General features: G+C 50.4%; 5 protein-coding genes across 5 annotated transcripts; 3 read left to right on the top strand and 2 right to left on the bottom strand.

Moving 5' to 3' along the window:
- Positions 1 to 134: 134 nt before the first annotated feature.
- Positions 135 to 2280, top strand: V8C40DRAFT_233227 (RNA polymerase II-binding domain-containing protein). The gene is made up of 2 exons (XM_083213317.1): positions 135 to 465; positions 533 to 2280. The coding sequence occupies exons 1-2, from the start codon at positions 316 to 318 to the stop codon at positions 2057 to 2059; spliced, it is 1677 nt and encodes a 558-aa protein (XP_083077991.1). The 5' UTR covers positions 135 to 315; the 3' UTR covers positions 2060 to 2280.
- A 764-nt stretch (positions 2281 to 3044) lies between these two features.
- On the bottom strand, positions 3045 to 6010 carry V8C40DRAFT_98553 (protein phosphatase 2A regulatory subunit RTS1). Its single transcript, XM_083223699.1, has 5 exons — positions 5438 to 6010; positions 4995 to 5327; positions 3971 to 4924; positions 3605 to 3903; positions 3045 to 3542 (listed from the first exon to the last, which is right to left on the bottom strand). Exons 1-5 carry the CDS (start codon positions 5459 to 5461, stop codon positions 3179 to 3181), a joined length of 1974 nt encoding a protein of 657 aa, XP_083077992.1. The 5' UTR covers positions 5462 to 6010; the 3' UTR covers positions 3045 to 3178.
- Positions 6011 to 6945: 935 nt separating this feature from the next.
- Positions 6946 to 10783, top strand: V8C40DRAFT_272520 (TFIIIC subunit 5 family protein; the record flags this gene model as incomplete). Its single annotated transcript, XM_083220367.1, has 7 exons — positions 6946 to 7146; positions 7225 to 7642; positions 7697 to 8957; positions 9405 to 9600; positions 9673 to 9990; positions 10147 to 10376; positions 10435 to 10783. The coding sequence occupies 7 exons, from the start codon at positions 6946 to 6948 to the stop codon at positions 10781 to 10783; spliced, it is 2973 nt and encodes a 990-aa protein (XP_083077993.1).
- Positions 10784 to 11517: 734 nt separating this feature from the next.
- Positions 11518 to 13216, top strand: V8C40DRAFT_272521 (Palmitoyltransferase PFA3; the record flags this gene model as incomplete). The annotated part of the gene is made up of 2 exons (XM_083220368.1): positions 11518 to 11665; positions 11766 to 13216. 2 exons carry the CDS (start codon positions 11518 to 11520, stop codon positions 13214 to 13216), a joined length of 1599 nt encoding a protein of 532 aa, XP_083077994.1.
- A 6296-nt stretch (positions 13217 to 19512) lies between these two features.
- V8C40DRAFT_272522 (uncharacterized protein) lies at positions 19513 to 22926 on the bottom strand (the record flags this gene model as incomplete). Its single annotated transcript, XM_083220369.1, has 1 exon — positions 19513 to 22926. The coding sequence occupies one exon, from the start codon at positions 22924 to 22926 to the stop codon at positions 19513 to 19515; it is 3414 nt and encodes a 1137-aa protein (XP_083077995.1).

Consider the following 22926-nt stretch of genomic DNA (forward strand, 5'->3'; position numbering starts at 1 on the left):
ATAGTCTATTTCTTGCAGAATCGCTTTACTTCTACAGTAACAATATGTATCACAATCACATGTTTCCAATTATCCCGACCAAACTCGCCCTGCTACTTGCGTTCCATACAAGCTCATGTCGTTGACCGAAAGCTTTCGCGAGCTTCGGAACAAGCTCTCGCAAGCTACAAGGTACCTCCGTGGTTTTCCCGGCCTCTGCGACAAACTTCCAGCCTCGAGCAACTTCAAGCTCCTTCGTTAACCTTCTTTATATCTGAGCTCTGAGAAAATCAACGGCTTTCTTGCACCCTCGTCTGGGCCGCCTTTTCGCCCGCCATGGCTTCTCCAGAGCTGGCCATCACCAAGGCGACGCTGTCAGCGACTCTCTTTCGCGCCGATCCCGTCTCGCTGAACCGCGCCGCGGTCGACGACTTCTTCTCGCTGCTAGACAACGCCATCGTCCAGTGCTCCCGCCAGAACGTTCAGGTTTGACACATTGCTCGCAAGCATTTTGTCCCGTTCGCGCACAAATCACTAAACTCCCCTGGGTTAGAAATGTAAGGCTTGGATAGTCGAGAACATTGTGCCTTCCTCCGCGCGCTGCACAGCCTTGGGCAAGTTCTGGGCCGTCTTGTCCAAGAATTTGGCCGTAGAGAATGACGGGAAGCGCCCCAGCACCAAGAGACGGAGACTACATCTCCTGTATATCGCCAATGATGTCCTTTTTCACGAAGTTGTGCGCCAGAGCAACCGAAAGCTTGGAGAGGCCTGGGCTGGAATCCTACCAGCAATGATTGGGAATGCGGCCGCTTTCGACAACTGCCCCAAGCACAAGTCTAAACTGAGTGAGCTGATCAAGCTGTGGGAAGACAAGTCCTATTTCTCCCCCGAGGTGATTGCCCAGCTTCGCACGGCTCTGACCAATGGCTCTGCCGAGATAACTGCTGTAAACCTCGAACTCTCGGAGAGCTCACTGAAGCTCGCAAAAGATGCGCCATACATTCTACCTTCCTTCCATGGAGACGCTTCCGTTCCTTGGTATGATCTTCCGGCTGGAACATGGTTACCTCACATCACCCCAAACTCTTCTAGGCCTATGATACCTGATCAAGTCCGCCCCATCCAGTTAGCAGCAGGGCCTGCTGAGAAGGGAGTCGTGGATGCTGTGAAGACACTGCTGAAAGATGCAGATTACATTTACTCCAAGGACAGCGATCCAGGCGACGACCTAAACACGGGATACAGCGAAATGGGCGAGCGCATCATCATAGACGAAATCACAGGCGAGGTTATTGGAGGAGAGAGCTACTATGGCTGGTCTCGCCAATTCTGCGAGCGTATGAAGGAGAGGCTGAATAAGTCAAAGAAAGCTTCCACAGAGCGTTTGCGATCTGCTTCAAAGTCGCGGCCAAGATCAAGATCAAGAAGCCTTTCCCAGGACCGATCCCGAAGCACCTCTCCGCCTTCGTTCAAGCGCCCGAGGCTTTCGTCACGTTCCAGGAGTCGCAGCCGACAACGAGGTCGGTCGTATAGCCATAGCCGCAGCCGCAGTCGTAACTACAGCCGAAGCCGAAGTCCTAGCCGCACCCGTGGTCGCAGTCGTGATAAGAGTCACGACCATGACGGCCGAAGCCGAAGCCCAGGTGGGAGGTACGGCAACAACGAGCGACCTGACTCGAGGTTTCGCTCGTATGATGATCGGCCACCTCAACCACCTCAACCTTCCTCTGTACCACATATGCCATTTCCTCCTCCCCCTCCTAACTCTATGGGATTCCCATTCCCGATTCCACCCCCTCCGCCTCCTCCCCTAGGAGGATTTCCACAGCCGTGGACCCCTGGTACGGTACCTCCTCTACCGTTCAGTGCTCCCCAAGACGGTTGGGTGCCTCCTCCTCCTCCCCCTAATGTGGTGGCTCACCTCATGAATATGAACCAGTTCCCCGCGGGATCTGTGCCTCAGCCGCCACAGCCACCTCAACCGCCTCTGCATAACAACCATTATGGACGCGGAAACGGTGGATATAGGGGTCGTGGAAGAGGTGGGTACGGCCGTGGTGGCTATCGAGGGCAGTATTAACTGCTCGTCGTATTCTAAAGATACCAATTTATAATGCAGGGCGTTTTAGGTCAATGTGATGACAAGAGGTCTTGTCTGGGTTTCTGTAACGATTTTCTTTCTTAGACTCAGATTTACGTGATGACCATGGCTCGTAAGCCTCACGAATAGTGTATGTGTACTGCTAGATATTTATCCTTTCAATTAAATCTAATAGAAGCCATCATGATGATGCTACTTAATGACAGGCACTTACCGGATACCAAGTGAGAAAACGTACGACTTTTACGTCAACAGTCTAGAAAATAAAGAGTTCAAATACAATACAATGAAAAAGAACAAAGCAAATAGTCTATTCGAGTCAAGTACACACAAAAGCACACACAATTCCCCCACAACTACCAACCAAAACCCAACTCACACCAAACCCCCATCAGCAAGAGAGACAAGAAGAAGAAACAAAGAAAACCCCCAAGCTCTCCCGTCCTGTCCTCCCTGCTGAACATGGGGAAAAAAATACAACCGCTATTCTACCAACACAATGCCCTAGCTCCAACAATGTCTGGCAATCTATAGCCTAAACACTTTTTTTTCTCCTTCTCTGCTTCCATGTTCAGGGGCATGTAGTAACACTCCTCATTTTGCGTTTTTGGCATCCCCTGCTGACAAAAAGAAAGAATAAAGAGATAATAAAGGACGAGAAAAGGAGTAAAAAAAAATAATGATTATTGGATCGACCCCCCGTCGTACATGAATCCTGCTCAATATCGGTGTTTTGCAAGTCTGCCTATGCAGATGAACATGAGAAAAGGACGAAAAAAAAGAAGAATCATCAACATTACTTGAGTCACCAAGCCCCTTCGCAGCCCCATTCAAGCAGTCAGTCCTCTTATAGCCCGAGCCCCGACGTTTGATCTGCCATCCAAAAATAACCCTCCCTGAATACTACTGGGCAGCTCATAAATCCCCCGGCACCTACAATAACAGTACTTCCACTGAGTCTATGTTGCAAGACTCTCGGTTGCCAAGAATAGACATTAGCGGGAATGGAGGGCCATGGGACGGGCAGAATCAAGAAGACGAAGCGAAGCAATTGGTCGTCAGCTTGCAGGTAGGAAAGGCTCGTTAGTCAAACCGAGACTATCTACTTCGGTTGGACCCTACGGAGCTTTGTCGCTCGTGAGCGTTTGGGCGACCGGAAGCATCTTGAAGCTTGAGCGAATCAAGGCGTTTTTGGTTGTCTTCAGCAGCGGGATCGACCTCGTCGACTCGTGGGAGGTTACCTCCTTGAGCCCTGCCAGGCGCCTCAGCGTGACCCAGGCCCAGTGATGCTCTCCGCTCGTCAGCCTGTTGAGACAGAGCGGCCCACTTCCGCTCCCGCAGCGCTTCTCGAGCTGCTGCACTGTTCTGCTGCTCCGTGTAGTCGTGGGAGCAATCGTCGAAGAGTTGGGGGTTGATCTCCATGAAAAGCTTCATAGCATTGTAAACCATGCCGTGGATTGTTCTGCTCACACGTTAGTTTATACGATGCCACATTTTCCAAACCAAGAAACATCGTCAACTTACCTATTCCAGTGACCCTTGGAGTTTTCGTAGAGAGGAGCAAACATGATGGGAAGAATGATTTCCACATTGTCGCTTACAAGGTTGCAGAAGTATTCGTTGTTCCAGAAGTACAACGCACGCTCGGCGACTTGGAAATGAGGGCTGGCCACTGACTTGGCAAGCTGGTGGAACAGAGGCTCTTGGACCTTGGCGAATTCGGCCGGATCCATCACTTCGAAGATGTCTTCAACCTCATTCAAGAACATTACCTCCTTTGTGCTGTTAACCTTTGGCCAGTAGCGTAGCAGCCCAAGAACGACCTATGTGGAGCCTTTTGTTAGTATACTGGCAACGTTCTTGGTAAGATTGGTGAAGAGGGCTCCTTACATCTTCGGTGAGAGATGCGTCTTTCTCCAGAAACTGGACAATACAATAAGCGAGCTGAGGGTGGTACATGCTCAAGCTCTTGGGCTTGTGCAGGGGGAGCAAGACGCGGGTTAAGAAGATTTTGTGCTCCTCCTTCAGAGGCAGGGCGAATCCGTTAATAATGGAGCCCAAAATCTCTAGGAGCTCGGCAATGCCGTTGAACCTCTCGGTTTCGTAGGTGAATTGGAAGAAGACGTTGTTGATTGATCGTCGAATAAACGATCGAAGGTTGAGGAACTTGCCATAAATGCGATGCAGGGTCGTCTTCAAAAAGTCTCGCTCTCGGGGGTCCTCAGAGTCAAAGAGGTCCAGCAGCTGGAGCACAAAGCTGTGGTCAATGTGGGCCTTGGCAATATTTGTGTTGAAATCCTGGCTTTCAATAAAACGCAAGAAGAACTCGTAAACGACCTGAATGTGCGGCCAAGCAACCTCCAGGACGGGCTCGTCCTCCTCCGGATCGAAAGCCTCGCCCTGGGGGTTCAATGGGGGTGGGATTGGTCTGAAAAGATTCTTGCTGAACATCTCGACGACTCTGGGATACATGGGCTCGGTGATGACCTGCCTGTTGTTGGCAACGTAATCCAGCAGTTCGTGAAGAGCTAGTCGCTTGATCTCCTTGGCTTTCATGTCACCACTAGCGTCGTTAAAGTCAAAGATGACATTGCACTGGTCGATCTTTTGCATGAACAGCTCCTGACGCCTGTTAGGCGGTACTTCGTGGAAGCCGGGAAGCTTCTCCAGCTCGCGATGGGCGGAAATGTCAAATCGCGATGAGTGCTGTCGCTTTGGTGTCCGCAAGCCTTCTGGGATAGCATCTCGGTTATCCATGCGATTGATCATGAGAGACTTCTGGCCCGGTTTCGGGGGGGCTAGTTCATGGGGCATCGTCTCGGTAGCTCCAGGAGGAGGGATGTGCTAGAAGGAGGGGAGAAGAAGAATCAGCGTCAAAAGTCGTGAGCGGCTCGCGAGCTTGAGCGAAACTTACACCTGGGGTCGGGCTGATGACAACAGTTGGAGGTCCTCTGCCGCCCGCATTGGCACCGTTGGGGTTGGCAGCGCCGCCCATGGGACCAAAGCGGTCAGCGAGGCCTGGTTGAGGAGCACCAGAAAGGCCAGATGGCTGGCCAGCACCGTGATCGCCTCCATGGCCAGCATTCTGCGGCAGCGGCTTGTTGCGTAAGTCGTTGAGGGTCGATGTCGAGGACGATGGGGTCAATACCGGGGACTGGTTGGAGTCTCGAGACGAGGGGGACGAAGTTCCATCCTTGGAATCCTTATTCTTCTTGGAGGACTTTGTGGCATCTTTGCCTCGCGAGAGCTGGTTGGACGACTTGGCATCAGCGGCTGCCAGCTAGCTGGACAAAGGGGAGCGACGCCGACGGACAGCACCTAGAGCGCGCAGCGGGTATCAAGGGAGGGGGGACTCACTACTCTCTGGCTGAATCGCTTCATCTTGGCTTGCAACGCTGCTCAGGAATAACTATATCGAAGACCGGAAGCCGTCCAGCCAACTCCGTAGCCGCAGTGGGGTAGCAAGGCAACACACAGTCGGGATGCGGAGCGGAGGTGAGGCGAGCCTAGGCGAAGGGGGGCAACGCCAGCTATGCCGGGGGTAAACGGCGTCGTCGGGCCACGAAGGCGCGTGTTTGCAGAGGCGATGGCAGAGGCGATGACCTGATTGCGTCGACGTCTGTGTAGGAGGCGGCTTCGACCTGGGAGGGACAGAGAGGGCTCGTTTGGACGCAGGAACGCGGGTCTCAGGGAGCTGGTCGGAGACAGCAAGAGGGCAGGGGTCGATCCGGTGCGATGGATGGCAGTCCGCCCAGAACAGAGTAGCAGGATTGGATTGGATTGGACTGGGCCGGAGGGTGTTGGGGGCGGCTTCAGGGTGACCAATTGTCGTCTGGTCGCGCAGAGTCGACGTCGAGAAGGCGATGGGCTGGTCTTTGGCCTTTGATCCGCCTGTCGCCCGAGAGAGATCGCGAGATAGAGATGAAAGAGAGGTCGAGAGGCAGAGGTAGAGAGCGTCAGCGGCGGGCTGGATGCTGGCAGCACGCTCAGATCAGATCAGAGGAGCTAACAACAAGCAGCTTGGAGGTTTAGCCGTCAGAGAGGCGTTGACGCGGGGGAGTTGCTGTTGCTGAAGAGTCGAGACGTGGAACCTGAGCCTGCCTGTACGGCTGTACCTGTGCCTAGCCGGCGCTCAGGCGATCACTGCTGCTGGCAGTACTGCCGGGTACCTGTCCAACGATCCGGCTGTAGGGGCTGGGCTGTACTGTAGGGGCCGTAGGGGCAAGTTGTTCGCTAAGAACTGGCACTAAGTCCGAATCCCCCGTAGCGGCTCAATTGCTCCAGCTACACAATAGGCCTGCGGTGAGCTGAGGACGGGACTGAATCAATTGATCGCGACGGGAAGCAAACGAGAGAATGGACGGCAACCAGCTCGCTCAATGGGCACGACACCTTTTGTGATTTGATCCCACCAAAGGACTGTCGTCTCCAATGACCCGGGCATTCTGTGCCAGTATTGTCCAAGCTCCTCAGCAGGCCTTCATACTGTGCGGCACGTCTTAGGGCACTGTCCAGGCGCTGCAGTGGTCAGGATGGACAGTGGCGCTGGCCAATCGGAAGTGCAGAAGCTCGAGTCTCAAACACCGCCCCAACAAGCGCGTGATGCGTAAATTACGTACCTCCTTACCTGGGGCCTCATTTAGCGTCTAGAGCGACACGGTGCGCGATGCCCCTAGCCTGTACTGTATGCCACCCATTCCAGCTCCAGTTGTTTGATTCAGACTGTTTCGCTAGCTGGAGCTTTTTCAGCAGCTGTTGCAGGGGTCTTGTTTGGCATCCATCAAATCTACCATTGATCCATCCATATCAATATGAATGGAAGCTAAAAGATAAGGTATTGAAGCTTCACAGAAAAATCCTTCGCCATGGACACGCCTCGTCAAGAGGACCTGGGAATCGGCAGCTCAGGAAGCATGGCGAGGAACCCGGCTCAAGACCGCCGCGAGGATGGCGCTCCTCGATATGCCATACCACCAAGGGAGCTCACTGCGGTCGAGATCCCGGCAGTTGTTGAAGATGTTGACCGAGCTGTCAAGGCCTTTGGAAGGGTTCCTTCTCTACGACATGTAAGTAATATGCCGTAGCTCATATGCAAAACAGGTTGTGTCTTGTCGATTTGCTCATAACAAACCTTCTTGTTATAGGTCCTGGATCCTCTAAGAAACTCAATACCACTGTATATAAATCCAGAGGAACCTTTTTGTCCGCCTATCATGTCACATAATGCCAGGTCTCATAATGTCGTGCTCAAGGTCACAGTCCCCAAACGAACTGGGAGGAAGCGCAAGCGTGGGACGAACGAGCCCTGGCAAGGTGACGTAGAGCTTCAAGGAGCCGATGCCTCACCCTCAGAAAACTCAGAAAACGTCCGTTCGATAGCACGCCTCGATGGTCCAAGGCTTCTGAGACGCAAACTGGAGGACAATGTCAACAAATACCACGTCGAGGCTGTCGGATTGATCAAGCATACTCATCGCTTCAGGGGGTTGGCAGATTTTTACTGGGACATGGACAAATCATCATTCGCGCAGAGATTTGTCGACCAAGTGTTGCCCGGAGATGGTATGTAATTCCCTTTACCCATGCCATTTGACGATGTACTAACGACTACCATAGTCGAGAAGCTCAAGGAGTTCAAGTTTACACCCGGCATCGACCAAGGCTCGAATGTGGATATCATACCGCCGCCCATCTTCACCCACATGAGTCTGCCATTCAACTACTTTTATTCACAAAACCCGTATGTTCGCTTAACGGAAGATGGCGGAACCGTCAACACAACAGCGGTCAAGCAAGTTGGCCACTTTATAGGAACAGAAGATGCCGCCCCTACCGGGCCCCAAATCCCCCCCGACATGACTGATCCGCGTATGGTGGAGGTTATCGCTCAGCTGGAAGAAGCATTTGAAGACCGTCCAGTCTGGACGCGTCGGTCTCTATTGAACCACCTTGCCGGCAAGCTTCGAAATTGGAACGAATTGAAAAAGTACCTCAACTATGCAGCTTATCAGTTCAAGGGCGGGCCTTGGAGAGATGGAGTAGTTCCGTACGGAATCGACCCCAGGACTGACCCCAAGTATCGCATATACCAAACTCTCATGTTCAAGCTTCCTAAGCAGAAGCGAGCCCGGAAAGACCAAACCTGGCAATCTCTCCGAAGGGTCCAGATGGGCCGAACAAAGGAGTTTGTCCAAGAGTTATCGGCCAGCCACATGTTCGACGGAGAGACCTACCACACCGATGGCAAGGTGTGGCAGGTGTGCGATATTACAGATCCGTTACTCCGGGAGCTGCTAGATAATGCAGAGGTGCGTTCAACGTGGGATGTTAGTAGTGGATGGTATCACGGAGGCTTGTGGGCAAAAGTCAAGGCCATTATGAAGACGAAGCTTGTGGCGATCCAATTTGGTCGGCAGTTGACCAAGGAAGATTTCGCCCCAACGCTGCAGTGCGGAGATCAGACGCCGATTCGATCTACATCGGCCACTTTTCATCTTCCTCTACCTAATCTAAACCTAACAACTGAGGAACTCACGCAACTCCGAGGTCGAGAGCCGTCCAAGAAGAAGAGCCAGGTCTACAATGTGAGAGTTCGCCCTCGCGCTAAAATTGACATCGATGCTATGGAAAGACAGTCTGTTGTTACATCCCACGATGCAGATGCAGATGCAGACCTCGAGGCAGAGGCAGAAGCAGAGGCAGCGAGCATACTGGGCAGGATGGAACAGAGCGAGGACTCTGAAGCTGGCAGCGATGATGATGACGACGAAGATGAGGATGACGAGGAGAATGAGAACGGCTCTGAAGAGGAAGATAGGATGGAGCACACTGGCTTTGAAGGAGATGAGGACGACTACGGCGAACTGGATGACGAATAGTGCTAGGTAGTTGAGTGGATTTGTAGCAGATAAGAAGGAATCATCATCCAAACCTACACGATGATAAGCCTCAGACAGATAGTTGCACTCAAATGTGCCTCCTCAACCAGTGTGCAGACAGAAAGTTCATACTTTGTAGTCTGATAGTTTTGATGGATGCGCTGCAAACGCAAATAAACAGCCGTAATTCACTGTGCACCTGCCCTTCAGCGCCTCTGATCCCTATCTGAGGCCGCACCTTGTGCCTTAGGCTGCCTACCTATGCTTTTATCTCACTTCTATCTCATGCAAACCTAATGCCACTATTTATTGCTCTTTCACCCCCAATCCGCCGTTTTCTCCCTTTCCATTTTACATCAATCCTCTTCTATCCCACTCACGAAACGATCATTGACCTTTGGATCTGACCTATCCCTATTCTACAAAGTTTCGAATTCCTCTGCCAGCACAATGGAATCTTCTCATCCGTTTTACGGCGGGCCTTGGTTCTGCAAGCATTGCCAGAAGCCGTTCTCTGTTTGGGAACACCTGGTAGAGCACAAGAAGGCCAAGCGAAACGAAAACAAAGAGGACCACATTCATTGCAAGTTCTGTGGCCGGGATTTCCATACCTTGGAAGGAGAGATGAAGCACATGCAAGTGGTGAGTTAATCAACACAAACCTTCGTTTTTCTAAACACATGAACACAGAATCCCTTCTTACATCGAAAACAGGAGCATCCTCTTGAGCAGAATCTCGATTGTCCTGGCTGCGGTCAGGGTCCTTTCAAGCGCCTAGGCTCTCTCATGAGCCATATTGAAAGAGGGTTTTGCACGCGCATCGACAGTGACCTCCTCGATGAACTCAGAGAAGAGAAGCTCGAGTTTCCACGACGCTTGGAGCAGTTGACTAAAGAATCAATCATGGGAAATTACATGAAGTATCTGCCATCGCCCAACGCAGACATCGCAATCTCGGGCTGGCACGTTGAGAAGGAGACGCCTTCATTCAAGATGGTCCCAGAAGAGTTCCCGGATTTGTCCACTACGGCTGTTGATCGCACACAAGCCCCCTCTGTCACCACAGCAATCGAATCAGAGCCTAGCAAAGGCAATCGTACCGATAAGAAGACTACCCAAGGACCGCTTAAACTTCCATTTAGATTAGCCAACAAAATAGAGATAGCACCAATCTCCAACAGCGAAAAGAAGGCCCAAGGTCCAGGACGACTTCCTCTTCGACTACTCTCCGATATCAACCGTGACAACAATATTGAGGCGCCGAGCTCTGTTCAGCGGCCTCAACCGGTCTTCAAATCGGGTGTGAACACTGTTGTCGCGGGCATGGATCCTGATGATCCAAATAACCCGTCGTTCAACGTAGCCCGCTATCGGTGCCCAATCACTGAGAAATGGAACTGTCCAAAAATACCGTGCAGGTAAGAACATTACTTCAATTTGTGGACTAGCCCATGTACAGACATTGACATTGTGTAGAAAAGTGTTCAAGACAGCCAAGGCACTCATTGGTCACCTTCGATCGCCAGCTCATGGAAACAAGACGTATAGATGCCCATGCTGCCTCAAGATGTTCAAGACTTTGGCGGGCATAACCTCGCACGCGGAGACTAGAGGCTCCAAGTGCCGCATTCAAGACACTGTTCACTACGAGATATTCATGGGCCAGCTGACGGCAGGCATTGTTGATATTGAAAGAACTCGATATCAAGACGGAAGCATCATCTTCAAGACTTCGGAGCAGGCGAAGCAGAGACTTCGTGGAGAGGTCAAGGAGAATAAGTCCAAGGATCCGATCGATGTTGGCCCAGAAAAGGTTTACTGGTAGAGATAGCCACAGCTTCTTGCCGACTTCTGTTTTTTGGAGGGTTGATGAATTAATATCCCGTATTTTAGTTCGCAGTTTTAAGATTCAGATAAGATGAGATCAGATATCGACGAAACGAACGTAAGATCATAGCTAGTAGTCACCGCCGAGAATGGCGTTTAGCAAGACTAGGAAATAACAATTTGCTACTAAGTTGATTAAAAGAAACGTAAAGCACTGAGTCGTTGCTTGTAGATAGAAGCAATGGAGTTGTCTTGAATTTATACCATAGTCAAATAGTATAGGGTAGGTTAGTAGTGGCAGCTACGGGGCCATAGCTGTTCTAGAAACTGGACAAAGCTGTTTCAGGCTGAGGCCCGGCGACTCGGGAAATGTCCCGAAATCAACTGCGCCCCTGGATGACCTAAGCTCTACTAACCAGGTGTACGAATCCCTCCAGACGAACAGGTTTGATTGCTCAGCGCCAGCTGTCAGATTGATTAGACAAAGAGCAATCTCAAATGTGCGAGTCGACCCGTCGCAGCCAATCTCGATTGCCGAGCCGAGTGGTTCCTTATTCGTTGCGAGACTGACTTTTGGAACAAAGAGAGAGCCGATCCGATCCCACCCGCTGAAGAACAAGACCAAGATCACGACGTAACGACGAGGGGAGGCAGAAGCAGAAGCACCAGCAAGGAAGGGGTCGGGCTGCGGCTGTTTTAATGGAAGACGAGTCGTCCAGCGACAATCCCAGCATGGCGTTCCGTTGGGCGCGCCGGTTCGAGCGCGCGTGTTGCACGACGGCCAAATACTTTCCCTTGGCGTTTGTCTACGGGTTGACGTCGTGGGCATGCTGGGTGGTGGTGAGCATTGGGAGCGAGAGCGACGGTTCCCACTGGAGAGGTAGGTGAAAAGAGAGAATGAAAGAGAGAGAGGGGCATAGCGAAGGTGTATCTGGCAGGAGTGGCTGGCTGACAAAAGTCTGGCGTGCGCGCACATGTAGGCTCGACATCCTCATTCTTCGGCGTCTTGCTCTACCTGCTACTCAACTGGTCCTACACGACGGCCGTCTTTACGGATCCCGGATCGACGACGAATGACGATGGCTACGGCCTTCTCCCCACGAGCGGCGGCGGCCAGACTCGCATGGCGACATCCTTCACAGTCAAGAGCGATGGGGGGGTTCGATTCTGCAAGAAATGCCAGGCCCGCAAGCCGGACCGCACGCACCACTGCTCGACGTGCCGCCGATGCGTGCTCAAGATGGACCACCACTGCCCTTGGCTGGCTTCGTGCCTCGGGCTGCGCAACTACAAGCCCTTTATCCTGTTCCTGGTCTACACCACCATCTTTTCATTTTACGCCTTTGCCGTCAGCGGCTCGTGGTTCTGGACGGAAGTCATGGACGACTCCAAATATCTCGACACGCTGCTGCCCATCAACTTCATCATGTTGGCGGTCATGAGCGGCATTATTGGGCTCGTTGTTGGAGCCTTTACATCGTGGCACATCATGTTGGCGTGCAGGAACCAGACAACGATTGAGTGTCTTGAGAAGACGAGATACCTGTCAACAGTCAAGAAGACACTCCATCAGGCCCAGAACCTCGCCAATGGCTTCCCACAGGCGAGGCAGTTTGTCGACTTTCACGCGACTGCGCTGCCCGGCATCACCACTAGAGAGGAGGGTGAGGAGCGGCGTACGCAGGAGCCAACGCCCCGGGTGCAAATGTCATATGAGGAACTGGAACGACACCAGAGCCGCAAGCGCTATGAGGAGTACCTCGACGAGCAGGACTCGGAGAAGCTGCCCAACGCCTTTGACCTTGGCTGGAAGCGAAACCTGCTGCATCTCCTGGGACCCAGCCCCTGGCTGTGGTTCTTGCCCATCTGCAACACGACCGGAGACGGCTGGAGCTGGGAAGCCAACCCAAAATGGATCTCAGAGCGCGAGAGGCTGAGGAGTGAACGAGAGGAGCAGCGCCAGAGAGAGGTGAACGCAGGCTGGGGATACGGAGGAGACATTCCGTCGGCCACCGCGGACGTCACGGGTAACTACCACGGCCGCGGACCTCTGAACCCCGTCAACGGTGGCGCAAGAAGAGCTCCGAGCAAGGCGGATCGCATTCTGGGTAGAGACCCGAACATGTACGCCGACAGCTCGCAAGACGTGCCCATGCGAAGGCTAAGCCCGCGTGGCCGCGCGGCGCCACCGGAAGATGATTTGCTGGAGACGGATGAGGAGGAACAAGGCAAGTTCAGCCCCGGCAACGGCTCCCAGACGGCCGCCAGCCGGCTCGAAGCTGAACGGGTCGCCATGAGCGTAGTGACCAATACACGCTCTTGGGGTCGCGGCGGCGCGAGCGGAATGTTGCGCCATGGGAGTCAGCAAAGCAACAACAGCAGCCGAATGGAGAGCCCGAGCTCCGAGGTGAATGACGATGGCGTCGATTGATTTGAATGACGGATGCATTTCGTCGTCGTCGTCCCCTTTCCGTCCCCAATTTTATTCGATTTTATTCGTTTCGTTCTTCGTTTTCTTCTTTCGACATGGCGGTTTGCCCATTTTTTTCTTCTTCCTTGCAATGTGGCGAGTAATCTATTCGAAAGCTTTAATCTTGTTCTATATTACTCTGTCTTATTACACTTTACACTACAGCGGATTTGGAACAATCGGTAAATGAAAAGGGGGGGTTAAGGGAGGAGGAGAAGGTTAAGACGGCGAGGATCCTACTTCTTTTGTTTTTCTCCCGTCCGGAAAGAATGGGATTTTGTTTAGACAAGAGTGAACCACGCATCCACGGCTGAGATTGAGATGACCAAGGGGGAAAAAAGGGGGCAAGTTTTCTGTTTACGCCACTGGGACGAACTCCCCTTTTTTGAATGAGAAGAAACGGATGGTTTTAGTGTCTTACGCATATATATGAACTGAGCGGCATGCTTAATACCGTGTAGCTGCTGTTCTTTGCTATTTAGAGACGAGGGGAGATTGAGGAGGCCTCTAGAGAAAGCAAAGAGCCTTAATGTCTTTTTTTACTATGGTGTCTTAGTCTCATGGTGGCTCTTAATTTGTGCTTAGTGCTTGTTGGAAGACGGACTGTTGCTTCAGTTAAAGATGCTGACGTCTGTTGTTCTACTAGAAAGTCTTGGCCGGCTTGATTATCCGGAGTAGCAAAAGATGGAAATGCTTCGTCATTGGCATATTATACGGGTATACCGGTATTACTTCGTGTTCACGTCCTTCTTGGTTTTTTGGATTCACGCCCCCCCTTTATTGACACCGTCGCGTTCGCGGACACTATTTCGGCTCCGACACGCCGACGTTGAAAAGGGAGAGCAATTCGCAGCCCAGCAGAGAATGGGAAAGGCAGATACCTAGGTAGATAGGCAGCAAAGAGAGAGAAATATAGCTCATTGCGGGGAGATAGAGAGGGGCGTGTGTTTGGCGTGCTGGTTTCCCATTAGAGGCAATTCGTTCGAAGGCCGATTCGAAGAAAACGCGGCAAACTAAAGCAAAAATGCCGTTATTACATGGGTGTTCCATGTTCTGTTCGACCTCCCCCCTAACTGTATAATAGTACGATACGAGTATACAACATACACATACGCGTTGCCCATTGTATTTAGTTCGATGGGCTGGCAACAGGGACCATCCAAGTAAAACGAGGGCCAAGAGGCATGGCAAAGCCGGTATCCGTTAAACACGCGTTTTTTTTTCTTTTTTCGAAAGGACGAAGAAAAGCAATGGAAGGCCAAGCTGAGCTGAGAATGTTTCCCCCACACCCCCTGAGTTTCATCATCCTGGCCGAATCTCTTTTGCCCGAACGAAATCTCTCTTGATTCCCCCGTTGTTTCCGCTCGGGGTTTTTGTCACACGCCTCCCCTGCTGCTTCTTTTTCTTATTCCCCCCCTGTCACGGCTTTTGTTCTCTTCATTGAAGGTAGTATTACCTATTGTTACTGTATCTGGCAATTGTACATATGAATGAGGTCATGTCCCTCCGACGGGGCTCAGCCTTAAGGGGGGCCAAATTATTTTCCCTATTTTTTTTTTTGCTTTTTTGCTTGCGTGAAAGCGACTAGGGGTGTGATTGTGATGACAAGTTACGAGACGGATATGGCCACACTTCGTATGCAAGTGCGCTTTTTGCTCGATTTCTCGTCAAATACGAAGTTCCATACGATGTTAATTAAGCAACGAGCTGAGCTGAGAAAAGAAAAGTGAGGCTTTGGGCTTGGCGTGTTTTACCGCTACGGGGCAAATGCAAACCCTTGTAGCTCAGCGCATTTGCAGTTCAGATTCATGCCAGCGCGACAACGACGTTTGATTGATTGATTCACTTTTTTTTTTTTTTTTTTTTTTTTTTTTTTTTTTTTTTTTTTTTTTTTTTTTTTCCTTTTTACGGGATTGGCATGGCTGATTTGGTTTGACAAGTTGGCAGCTGCCTAAGGGCAAAGACTAAAACAAGGGCACAGCTTGGAAGTACTGCTCTGCAAAAGGTACTTGTTCGGCGTCGAAGCTGCTTGTACCTTTTGCTTTACCTTGTCCGTTACTCTCCTTTTTCTACACACACCCTCTCTCTCTCGGTCTCTCTTACTGTGTATATGCTTCGGATGCTCAGCATAAGTTTTTTGATCAAGCCGAAACGCAATCTTTTATTATTATTACTATTTTTTTGATGCTTCTCATTCGTTCTCTCTTTTTTATTTCATTTCATTTTATGTCTTCACATGCTTTGTACTTTTTTTCTTACGAGTAATTCCTCGGAACAGACGCAATGCACTGTAGATCCCCCTCACATCAAAATCTCAAAATCCAAAAATCGAAACAGCCAAACTTTCCCCCGCTCCCACTCCGGCGCCGTTTAGCACTTCTTCTAGTAATCAATCTAAACTGCCTCGAGTAATACTTTTCAAACGTGGCCATTCTTTATCTCTCTCTCTCTCTCTTCTTGTTCTCCATCATCTTTTTACTTTACCTTCTCCAGCTCATCCCCATATACCTAGTAGTAAATCAGTAGTATGAGTAGAGTAGAGAAAGAAAAAAACGGCTCGCCATCTCTTTCTTCCCCGGCACTACGAGAGTCGCAAACCGTCTCGGCCGGCGCCAGTGAAAGCTAACCAGCCAGCCACGGGACCCAACCAAGGAATTGGAGAAAATGCCACGACAAGGCGGACCGCGACACTGTTTAATGCAGGACATAACACAGAGAGGGAGGGAAAACGGTCCGGCCTAAACAAATTGGCTTTTTTTCTGCTTCCCTTTCCCGCGACGCCCTTTTCTCCCCCTCCCTCGGCGTATTACAGAAGTGCGACGGAGGCTACTCCGGAAGCTTTAGTCCAGAAATCCTTTTGGTTTTCGATTGCGAGGACTTGACATCACTTATTCATGCGCGCCTTGCTTGGTTTCTTTTTCATGCACAAAGCGAGAATGGCAGTACGTACGAGTACTCTTTCTAAGTGCTTACATGTCACGTCTCGTCCAGGCAGCATAAACGTCTCGTTCTCAAACCCCCCTTGCCCGGAAATCTCGCCTCGGATCTTTTTTTGTTTTGTTTTCTGTTACATTTGACGTTGGCCATGCACGTCAAAAAAAAGGTTACTTTCCACGTCAATCTTCAGCTGCAGTGTCTGAAACAACAGCCCGAGATGTCAACGAAAATCTTAATCTCCAAAAAAACCAAAACAAAATACACAGATACAAACATTAGTAAGTTAGGTAAAGAATACCTTGATGGAAGAGCCCGAGGCAACGTCACGTAACCGCTGCTATTCACCCTCTTGGTTAAGCCTCCAGTACAGCACACTTCATTCCCCACCTCTTGCAAAACTCACTTATATTCAAACTCTCCGCTAGAGCCGCACAGCTCTGTTTCGGAACAGCTCCCCTTAGCCCAACGAGGCAATAACCGAATGAGCCGTCTCAAAGTAGTAGCAGTGCTAAGCAACTGTAGCTGTACGAGTAGCTGTTAGCCATTCCCCGAGGTACCTTTTCCCTTTTCCTTTTTCCTCCTCTCTCCCTTGCAACGATTATGTAGTGATGATGTATCCATGTATTCTTTTTTTTTTCTCTCAACACACACCCCCTTCTCCATTTCCCTCCTTTACTCTCTCTCTCGTTCTCTCTGCCTAGCCCTTTTTCTATCCCACTCAAATTATTAATAAAACAAAACAAAAGTCACGTTGAGTAACTGCCGATCTTTTCCTATTTTCTCTTCCCCGGGTTCATCCCAATATTTCAGATTAGCTAAGCTGCCTTGGCTGCCACATGAAACGTGCATCTGCCCATCAAGTATCCAGTCATCGCACATTCCAAAAGTCCGCCCGCTAATCTAATCCTCCCATTGCAAATCGCAATCCTCCGTTTTTTGCCTATCAATCCGCAAAAATAAAAGTTGCAGGATGCTGCAGATTGATTGACCGTCACGAGGGACATTGCAGTACTTGGATTACACGTCATGGTTCCATCCCGATGGCAAAATAAACACATGGACGAGGCGAAACATGTTTATGCCAAAAATAACAACTCCAAAAGATCCCCCCCTTGCTACATTCTAGAAACCACCAAGGAACATAACATCAATGCCAAAACACGCACAGCCTCTATGTACCACAAAAAAAAGCAAAAAATAGAATAAAATAACATAATAAAAAGAAGAAGAAAAAGCACAAACCTCTCTTCTCGTCTCATCTCTTGCATTAAATCCTGCAATGCAATGGCGCAATTCCACCCCCAAGCCTCCTTTTCCCTTCAGCCCTTTTGGCCAAGGGAGCCTAAAGCACAAGCCACCTCTTGTCATGACACCAGCTGCACGCCATTCGCAGCACAGCTCGCGCCTCCTTTGCCTTATGGCTCCTCTTTCGCATTATTAATGCTAGCACCGAGTCTCTCAAGTTCTGAGTAATTGGTTTCGTAGTACACGCACAGCATGCAGGCTGGTTGTTGAATTTAGGTGCCAGCCACGTATGGACTAAGGCTTTCGGTTTCCAGTAATAACGTGAATCCCCAAGGTAGGGAATGATATGCAGCACCACCTCAAGCAAAGGCTCGAAGTCAAAATCATTCGATCGCTAAGCTCCTTGATCACATCATGCTCTATTCTCCATAATGACGAGAATTTCGCCTTCTGAAAGAGCAACACGTATGACTATTCCGAGGGGGGGAGGCAACTTGTTGTTTCACCTAGGCTCATTGTCTTACTGTGATTACGCGGGCTCAAATTGCCTTACTGTCCTGACTTGTCTAGAGTGGGCATGATCATCTATTGCTCCGTGAGCCGCGGAGCTGAGTATGATATAGAATACCTACATGTAATAGAACACAAATGTCCACTTTAGCTGGTACCTTAGCAGTGGCCTAAGGTAACATGTGATTAGAGGTATCCGCATAAATGTCATCATCATCATCATAAAAATAGAGGAAACGGCAAAGTGTCACCATACAATACGATACATGCACAAGCATCAACAACAAGTTTGCGATATGAAGCAGGTCCACAATTCCCTATACGGAGTATATCATATGCTATTCGTATTCATCTCTCAAATGCGCCTTGATCCGCCATTTCATGCAATTGCAGCAACAACGCACGTGCTGCTGCTCCGTCCCAAAATAAACAACCTAGCTCAAACATGTCGCCAAGCAAACAGTCATGAAATGCCCTCATAATCATCCATCCTCTCTTGTCCAACCATTCCCCCCTGTCCTGTTCCGTCTTGTACTCTCACCCCTTTGCCCATGCATCATCAGACCGACCTTCCCGATGTGCCAAGAAAAAAACAACAGATTTCGCAACGCCGACGCTAAAAAGCAGAAACACAAGACAGTATGCATCATCGTTGAACAGATCCATTTTCACACCTAATCCCTGATGTTCTCTCCACATGTATCATTTGTTTGTACAAGCCCAATTGGTTTCTCTCCTGACCAGTAATGTGACTCTCATCTTATATGGAGACATGAAAAAGAAAAGAAAAACAAACACAGACTCGAAAGAGAAAGAAAGGGGGGGAAACCACCAGTACAGGGTGCCAATACATAATTTATCGCAGACGCATAAAATAAAAGAGATAAGGAAAAAAAGAAAACTGTAAAAAAAAGCCAGTGTCATTTGCCTTTGCCCATCCTGTCTATGTTATGCCTTTCATGTGTGTCCTTCCTTATGCAATGCTTTGCTTGTTAAATACCAGATAATGGTGTGGTATATGCATTCCTTTGGACACTGTAGTCCTTGCATCCCATCATAAAACCAAGAAAAGAGAAAAAATAGAAAGGGGACGAAAAGAGAAATACAGGTTGTACTCGTGCCCACACGTCGATAGTGGGTGGGTATTTGGTTTCGCTTTTGGTTCCGTGCGCCGTACTGAACATGAAGAAAGGGAAAACCAAAAATAATAAAAGATAATAAAAAAGTAACGACAAGGAAGCGCCTGGCCTTGCATAAAATGTAAGTCGTTCAGAGATGCCGCTGTTTAAAGGAACAAGTTCATAAAACAAGCATCAGCCAGGTAGGTCCAGCCGTGGTCTGATGGGAATGGGAAGAAGCGGAAAAATCATGTCCCAGCAATCTCACCATGCAAAGTGCGCCAGCACAAAGGTGAGTGTTGATTTTGTGCAAGGGACAGATGGAAGCGGAGATGTTTGTTTTTCTTAACAGGCCCTTGAAAGGCGTGTCAAAAAGTAGCTTGTTGTTGTCAAAAGCTATCGTATGTGCCGTATATCAATCATGTCGGCGAATATGGTGGAGGCAACTCAGTTACTCTCAAAGCTGCGCTTCTCTATACTGCTTTTCTCTATGGTGCTCCGGGGGCTTGAGTTGCTGTTTCGCCCAAATACGCTGTTCAGGAGATTGAGCTTGCTGCCTCCGTCTGGAGCGGCACGGGGGACGTCGATAAACTTCTTTTCAATATCGTCAACTTCAATTTTGCAGAAGAGGCGAGAGAATAGGTATTGCTCTCCAGCGTGGTTGAGAAGGGGTAGTGTGCGATATCCGCGCTTGAGATTGGTAAGCTTGGCAGTGTAGCTAGCCATCGCGGGCTTCTCCTTGGTGCTGTTGCTGTGGTTTTCGCCGTCGCTAGCTAGCCTGACGGACCAACGAACAAAGATCAGCTCTGGGTGTTTGGTCGTAACCTTGAAGCGGAACTGGCCGTTGTTAAACATGGGGTTGAAGCCATTCTCACGAATTACTTCGGTGTGGCGTAGCAGAGGCGAGTCAGGCTCATGGCTCAGCTCGAAGTCTTTGTCCTTCTTGTTGCGCTTGTCGTTTGCGTGAAAGACGTCGACGTCGACGTAAAAATCCATCGACTTGTTTGCAGCCAGGTTGGCAGGCCGCATCAGCTGTTGGGCAGAGATAACGTCAATGCTAAAGGACACAACAGACCGCTCCTTTTTGCCCTGGGCAAGAGCCTCGTTGACGGCTTCGTTGTATGGAAGAACTTGAATGTCGCGAAGCTCTTGGGGTTTGAGGACATATCCAGATGAATCTGTGCCACCCTCAAACATGGCTCGGTTTACTTGCATGCCCATGTCAAACGTTTGCCAGTTCAAGGCGGCCATCTGAACACCGCGGCGCCAGTACGAAAGCGGGTCGAAATTGCTAGAGTTCAATCGTGAGCCGTCTGGGTAAACGCGCATAAGATATCGCATGTTGTGAATGTTCAGCTGCATCTTCTCTTCCTTGGTCCGAGAATTCTTGGCAAAGCTGGTCTCCATAAAGGAGAAGATGTGGTTGAACTTCTTAGCCGCCGGGGCATCGAAGCCGGAGAATTTCAGGCCGGCACAGTACACTCCCAGCTTGCCTAGTACCGGGACAATGTTGTTGGATCCCTTGAATGAGCCAAGATCGCTTCCGCTGTCTGAGTCGCTATTGCTTGCCTGAGGCACTTGCACCTCGCCTTCGGCGATGGTGTTCACCCGGCCTTTGCCGCTAAGCTTGCGAGCAGAGTTGCTTGGAATAAGCATAGGGCTTTGAGGAAGCGACTGAGACGTGGAAATGCTGCTGCCATCGCTGGATGGCCTTCCGAATGCGGCACTGAGGCTGCTTCCACGTTTCCTGGTACTCAAGATATCGCCGCTCGTGGGTTCTTCCTTGACCATCCGCGGTTGCTTGACCTTGATAAGGATGCGCTCCATCAACTCTGAAGGGGAAGGCAGCTTTTCTGAGTCTGGATCTAGCGGCTCCGTAACAAGTCGCTCGCCAAACGTATCCGTGATGATCTTGGCCATAATGGCTTGCTGTTCAGGGTTGCAGTGGACCTCTAGAGAGATCCAAAGTGGAAACTTGGACTTGACAAAGGCGTATTTCCCGATGGTGACCATGACCTCCTCGAAGCTAATGGCGCTAGTGAGCGTGCGACCGTGAACCACCAAGGGGTTGCCGTCGGCACCATCCCAGCAGTCGACCTCGACGCAGCGGCAACCTCTCACAAGAGCAGCGATGTATCCTTCGATGCTAGATTGGCCCGCGACTTGCCTTCCAAGGAGGTAAGTGTTGTGTGAGCTGGAGATGAAGTACTCGTTCATGGGTCGATCAAGTGTGAATTCTTGCTGTTCATCGATAGTGGGGAGATTTTGCCGAGAACTCAGGAACCCAATGAATGCGGTCTCCGACATGTAGCTGAGTTCTTCAGGCTTGACTTCAGTACCTGCATCGTCGTTTCTGTGCTTGCGGATATAGTATCTAAAGATACTCTCCCAGGCGGCCCGGTTCGTCACGTCCTCCTTTTGAACGTGTTCAAGGAAGTCGAGGAATTCGTTCAAGGTGAGCCCATCTTCAGGCTTCGCTGCTATACTCTGCATGAGTTGGTGAACATCCTGTCTCTGCCTCATGAGGCGGACGAATTCAAGGAATTCAGAGAAGTTGAGCTTCTCAATCCGCCGAGCATCAGCGAGTCGGAAATTGGACTGGACAGTCGCCTGAGAGCTGTAGATGTGTAAATTCTGGCACACTCGCTTAACGCCATTGATGTCAAGCTCTTCCTGGTCTTCGGAATTGTGCTTTTGCATCTCCGATTGCCAGTACTGGGCAATTGCCCTCTCGTTGAAAGTCATCAAGGAAGTCATGACCTCCTGGCGGTGTTTCAGCATGTCAAATAAGAATGTGGTCCAAATCTTGTAAATCTCGACATTGTCTGCGATGAGGTGAAGGAACTTTTTCTTGGACTTGTCCGGAACGACATATGAAATGGAGAAGAGCTTCTGGCGTTCGTCAACATCTGTAATGCCAAGGTCACGAGCGTACTGCTGAATATCTGACTCGGTTCGAATCTCCTTGATCTCATCGACATGAAGAAACTTGTGGGGGCGAGCGCGATCCCACAAAAGCTTATTTGTGTCTTGATCATAGCTAAGTAGCACGACTTTGGAGCGGTTCTTCTTGGAGATCTTTTTGAGCAAAGTTCCCTGTTGTAGCTGCAATGGAATTACAGGGCCAACCATTGTGTTTGAGCCGCTGTTGATAGAGCAAGTCGTGCTGTTAGTCGGTGACCCCCGGGTGCCACCAAGGTAGGGCAACGAGATGTAGGAGCCTCGATCATCGTCCATATCAGACTCGGAATCGGTGTTGATGATGCCATGCTCGGGAGCTGTCGCATTGCTATCACTACGCATTCGCAGATAGCAGGGACCGACGCTGGTTTCGCGGCTCGAGGGAGCGGCTGAGGATTGGCGCCTTCTGTTGGAGAGTCTCGATGCTCGGCTGGATAGGCGTCGTATGATATTCCTAGAAGCAGCGGGGACGGCGTTGGTTGTGTTGTATACAGTCGTCGCTGACGTTGTAGTGGAAATAGGATTCACCAAGGTGGTGTTGTTGCTGCTGAAAGTAGCCTCGGAGGTAGTGCTTGGACTTCCGGTCCAGCTCTGCCCGAGTGAATTGAGGCTGGTTTTTCGGGAGATGGGTTCGTTAAGGATGGATTCGGGGAGCTGAAACCCTGAGGGGACTGAGTCCTCATACTGAGGTCGCATAGACTCCGGCGAGGCCTGGATGGAGGAATTGGAGGTGAGAATGGTAGGTTCTGGAGACATGATTGGTGAGCCATGCTGGGAATTGGAGGCTCTGGAAGACGCGCTGACTGCGGACTGGGGAGCCATGGCGTGACGTTGCGCGTTGAAGTTTGTCTGAACGTGACCAGGGCTTGGACGCTGGGGATTGTTGGATTGTGAGGGCAT

This window comes from Trichoderma camerunense (assembly GCF_050948025.1).
Source record: "Trichoderma camerunense strain CBS 138272 chromosome Unknown V8C40scaffold_2, whole genome shotgun sequence".
Taxonomy (NCBI): Eukaryota; Fungi; Ascomycota; class Sordariomycetes; order Hypocreales; family Hypocreaceae; genus Trichoderma; species Trichoderma camerunense.